This window comes from Callionymus lyra, chromosome 4 (genome assembly GCF_982586985.1).
Source record: "Callionymus lyra chromosome 4, fCalLyr1.hap1.1, whole genome shotgun sequence".
Classification (NCBI taxonomy): Eukaryota; Metazoa; Chordata; class Actinopteri; order Syngnathiformes; family Callionymidae; genus Callionymus; species Callionymus lyra.
Window position 1 is genome coordinate 12,183,869 of NC_141821.1, and position 5,200 is coordinate 12,189,068.

At 44.1% G+C, this 5,200-nt stretch overlaps 1 protein-coding gene across 1 annotated transcript; it reads right to left on the reverse strand.

Annotated features, from left to right (window-relative positions):
* Positions 1–834: 834 nt before the first annotated feature.
* bambia (BMP and activin membrane bound inhibitor a) lies at positions 835–4,819 on the reverse strand. Its single transcript, XM_087788786.1, has 3 exons — positions 4,361–4,819; positions 2,966–3,244; positions 835–1,853 (listed from the first exon to the last, which is right to left on the reverse strand). Exons 1-3 carry the CDS (start codon positions 4,434–4,436, stop codon positions 1,414–1,416), a joined length of 795 nt encoding a protein of 264 aa, XP_087644912.1. The 5' UTR covers positions 4,437–4,819; the 3' UTR covers positions 835–1,413.
* Positions 4,820–5,200: the final 381 nt, after the last annotated feature.

Genomic DNA, 5,200 nt, shown 5'->3' on the forward strand with positions numbered 1-5,200 from the left:
CACATCTTTTGGCTTTCATGATCACTACACACACAGCAGCTAGCTTATAAATACAAAGCATTATGTCAAGTTTGACAGAAAGTTCCTTTACTTTTGGAAGGAGAAACAGAATTGAAGTTAATTTTAAGGTTGATTTTAGTTTTAGCCAAACTTCTTGGTCCAAAGTAAATACAAAATCCAGGTTCATTGACCAAACTTTTCCCACAAAGTGGCTCAATCTTTTGAAGAAATTTCATCAAAAACTCCATTATGTAATTAACCATGTTGCACTTTTGTAACTATCAAGGTCAGGAATAAATTCAGGAGCTTTAAAATGCAAACAAATACATCAAATCAGATGGAACCGTTATAAGCAAAGCAGTAGATCCTATAATGTACTTAAAAACTCTTTTGATCAAATTAGCTTCCAGACTGATCCCACATTAAGACTTTTGTTTCCCCAGATATCTATTCATCTCTCGAGCTACAAGCCCGACTGTAACCTCTCGTGACAACCCTTGCATTATGACCTTGTATTAGACATTATTCTCTACTCGACTTAACCATATTATGGTCACTGGAGTCATGAACCATGATCGTATTATGTGTAAACAGTTGCCAACAGCGCCCGCAACAAATATTAATTGTTGGAAATGAAATCTTCTTGGAAGGCAGTCATGTTTATAAATGTAGTTTGAATACCAAAAACAAGGAGTTATTTTGTGTTGACTTTTGATCGGCAACTCTCTGGTTGGCAAAGCTGGCAGTGTTTGTTTTTGGTTAGCTTAAGCGCTACAGGACCAGGATGTTTTTTTATAGTACAAAAATATGCAGTAAAACACAAAGGAATCCAAATATAAATAAAAAGTCACTTTAATTGAAGCGGTTCTTCCATTCACACTCACAGTCAAGCTTATAGTCTGATCACAAGAGAGATGTTGGACATTCACCCAGAAGCCACACGGCGGATGCTTCCATCAGACAAAAATAGAGATATATTTCAAATGTTTACAACACGCTTCGAATCATCAGCACGGAGGAGCGCGCGGGCCTACAGTCAACACTGATTTGAGTTTCACTCCCCCTACGAGTCCTCTTCTGTACCCTGGTGTCAGTGTAAAATTAGTCTTTTATACAAATGTGCAAATCGTTTGGAATCCTTCAGCGCTCGAAAGTAAGAAGTCCAGGATCCTCAGGAGCGGCGACTGAGCTCCACCTCAAGTTTAAATACAGCTTCTCGTCGCTTCGCCTTTCAATTTCAAGTAAAGTGCTCCTCTGGAAAAAACCACACGGCATGAGATCAGTCTTCCCCCTGCCACGCAAACCCAACAGTCCACTGGACCCAGAAAAAATGTGGGAATGTCTTTTTAAGTAGGGAGACCGCAGCAGTCCTGGCGAGTCGTGAAGACGGGACCTCTCGAAAAAAAAAACGGGTCATACGAACTCCAGCTTGCCGTGGCCGCTGTACATCCCCCAGTGCACCAGCGATAGAAGTTTGTCGTTGCCCAGGTCGGCCTGCCTCATCTTGTCGCAGGTCAGGCAGCAGTTCTCGTGCCCCGACACGGGCACCATGCACTCCAGGTCCAGTTTGGCCAAGTGGCCCTTCTTGGTGTGGTGTCCGTGGAAGCTGTAGTGGAGCCGCGACAGCATCTGCTGCCGCTGGTCCTGCAGCCGCTTGTTCTCGCTGCGCAGCATCCTCAGCGCCAGCATGATGAGCAGCACCAGGATGAGGCCGCCGGCGATGGGCACCGCGATCACCGCCGCCCGGAACCACACCTCCTTGGCCGAGGCCATCTCCTGGACTCGGGTCACCAGGTTCCGGTTGTTGTTGTTGTTGCTGCCGCCGCCGCTCTCGGGCTGGTACCGGCCGTGATCTGCTCAAAAAAGCAAATGGTGATAATCGTCAGTTTTTTTTTTTCCTGAGCACAAATGACGGCCTGCAAGGACACAAACAGCTGTTTGCTGCCTAATGAGAAGCTTTCCCAGGCTGCTGCTCTACAATCATCCCGGTAACCACAGAGGGAGAAAATAAGAGACAGACCAGAGTCAGGAAGTGGAGCTGGGTTGAAAACAAGTGAGTCACCTTGTCCCGAATCGAGAGCCAGAAATTAATTAATAAAAACCAGTGGACCTCTCTACGCGGACGTGGTCACACTATTAAAAACCCTTACGGTCTCTTCTCTGAGAACCTTTTCATAAATGGACCGGCTCCCCCCCCCCCCCACTAGTCCTGGTCCCTCACAGCTACATTCTTGCTCGGTGGGAAAATTACAAGGTGAACACGCAGTAAAAGGATCTATATCTGATCTCGGTCCAAGTGCTTTAGGTGAACTAGCTGCCTTCCCAGGCTCCGAGCTGGAGACCATTAAATCCAAAATGGGGGCATGTGAGGAGAAAAAAAGTACACCCGGGTAAAAACAACTCAAGGCAAGAACAAGGACGGGTATCATTTTGGGGTTTATCCTACAAACCTGAGGAATAAAAAAACGCCGACAGTAGGATTAGGGGGCTTAATGTTTGATGGTGATTCATCGCAGTATTCTCTGCTCGAGGGCCACATGCGGCCTCTTGAATGCTTTTATGAGGCCCTCATGAGTTCACAGTAAAAAAAATATATATAGATCAGGTAAATGTATACATCAGATAGAACTTTACAACAGTTCAACTCCAAACCAAAAACCTAGTTAGATCTGGGACTCTTTAGGACATAAATGCTTCTCCCTTTACAGTTAAAAAGTCAAAAGAAAATGTTTCTCAAATTGAAACTTTTTGTGTTTTTCACATAACAATACACTTTTTGTTCATCCCACTTGCTTTCCTGACTTGCAAATGCACATACCACATTAATATGAATATTTTTGAGTTTCTCTAAATGCTAGTTTAAGATTTTACTTGTCAAAACGAAACCAAAAGTCCATGTTTCAGGATCAGGAGTATCAGTACACAAAAACAATATTGACCGATGAGAATATTTGAGTCTACGTACCGGCCGAGTCTCTGGTGTGCGCCAGGTCGTGCAGCCCTCTGTAGTTACACATGTCGTGATGACAGCACTCCAGCCTGAAGCCCTCGCCCTGGGGGTCCGCCCCCTTCTGGTTGCTGCAGACGTCCACGGCGTCGGTGCCGGGGTCCAGGCAGCCGTGGGTGAGCGGGGAGTTGGCGCTGAACGGGTCCAGCACCTTGGTGAAGCACGGGTTCAGCTCGGACTTGCACATGTACCCGGTGGCAACGCAGTGTGGGGCGTCGCAGTAACATCGGATTTCTCCTGCAGAGACAAAAACGGGGATTAGAACTTTAGTTTTTTTTTCCCGTAGACCGGTCCAGTAGAAGCTTCCTCGTGTATGGATTACAAACAGGAACTTATCATTTGTGGTTCTTTCGCCAAAGTCAATTTTCTTTCAAGCCAAATGGAAACTCGTAAAAAAAGAGGAAGGGGGGCAGGAGTGTGGCAGAGGAGACTTCTCTTCCCCCCGTTTGCACGCAATGCTTCACTTGTGGTCAGGACTGCCTGAGGGGAAGGAGGGGGTCCGATCTAGAAAGCTTCCAGCAACCTTATCATTACTGCCTTAACGCGGGCCCACTCATTACCGCTAGCACAGGAAGAAGGGGGAAAAAAAAAAGTTGTCTGGTTTCTGGCTAAAGTTTGGAGCAACATAGGCCTTCTTTTTTTTTTCTTTAGTTGGACGCAGTGGCACATTCATCAGATCAGTGTTATCCCTGGGAACGATTGGAGCAGCAGGGACCGGCCAGGTCATTTGGAGAATATTTCATTAGAGAGGAGAGGCCCCTCTACTGTGGGCCGGGGAGGGGAGGGTTGACCGGGCAGGAGGATGAATGGAGGCTTCACCGCCTCTGAGCTTCAACTATTTCAAATAAATAGTGGCTGTTACAGAAAAATATACATCGACTGACTGGTTTTAAGAGTCAAGATGGATAAGAGAAAAAACACTTTAACACTATCCAGAGGTTGCTTGTAGAATAAAAGACAATGTTTACGATTTAAACATAGCTTTTATATAAATATATATTATCTTAGGTAGACTATGGGATTGTTGGTTATAGTTATGTGTTGTTTGGTGTTGAGGTAAATGTTTTTTATGTTAGAAGATCCAAAGTTTAAACTCAATTGTTTGATACCTTTATTATTATTATTATTATTATAAAATGTGCAGCCTTTTGTTATCATTTAAACACGTTTCAACGTATACTTTTAATTCACTTTTCACCTGGATATTATTATGACTCGAGTACAGGTTAGCATCGCTGCTAAGCTAAGGTGCTAGTGCGTTAAAAAATAAGTGTTAAAATGTCTTATATTTGGATTATACAGGTTTGTTCACGTGATTTTAACATTTGTGATATTATTGTTTGTTTTGTTTACCTTTGGTGAGGAGCACGGCCATGGCACACAGTTCCAGTTGTAGCCAGATGGAAATGAAACTGGACTGTCGATCCATTTAAGTATCGCATAGAAAAGTCGCTCTCGAGTCCAGTAGCAGCAGCTCCGAGGTTCGGTTTTTACAAACTAGAGAGTCTCACTCGTGGTCACAGAACATTTCTGCTCGAATCAGAACCAGCGGACAAGTGTCTCAACGACCCCGGAAAAAAAAGTCCAAAAAGTAAAAGATTCCGCTGCAGAAAACAGTTCGGTCCTAAAAGCGCAACGACATTCTCGGAAGGTTCTGGTCTTGAAAGAAAAAAGGAAGAAATATAGTCCTTGGAGAGAATAATGTTCTGGTTCCCGTTCTCGCTTTATAGTCCGGTGAGAGAGAGAGACGGTAGGTTCAGGTGAAGAAGCTGTTCTGGTTCCGAGACTGACGACAGACTCACACACACGGACACTGAGCGGCGCAAATAACTGTGGTCACGAGGCCCCGCCTCCGCCATCCTGATTGGTCGCCGCGCCTGGAGCGGTGGTCCGCTGCTTTAGCTGTCGCATCCGGTTTGAGTGCTTTTCAAAGTAAAGCGGAACTTAAAACCTTTTGTAATGTTTATGTTTTGATTTTTTATAGTTTTACAATAATTCTTGTGAAGTCCAGACTTTATAGATTTGAAAATGCCTTGATTTTGAAAGATGAAAAAACAGTCCCTTCATAAAACGACTTGTTTTAACAAGAAACAGATTTATTGTTGTATATATATCATATTTATGGACTTTTCTCTGTCTGTTAGGTATTTGACTTTCCATGCAAAGGGGAAAAAGAATAGAAATAGAAATAAA

Excerpts from the sequence above, each read along its gene's own strand:
- bambia (XM_087788786.1), bottom strand. The coding sequence starts at position 4,436 with ATGGATCGACAGTCCAGTTTCATTTCCATCTGGCTACAACTGGAACTG. Across the intron at positions 3,245-4,360 it reads GGCCGTGCTCCTCACCAAAG|GAGAAATCCGATGTTACTGC; the intron begins GTAAACAAAACA and ends TTGTCTCTGCAG. Across the intron at positions 1,854-2,965 it reads GCACACCAGAGACTCGGCCG|ATCACGGCCGGTACCAGCCC; the intron begins GTACGTAGACTC and ends TTTTTTGAGCAG.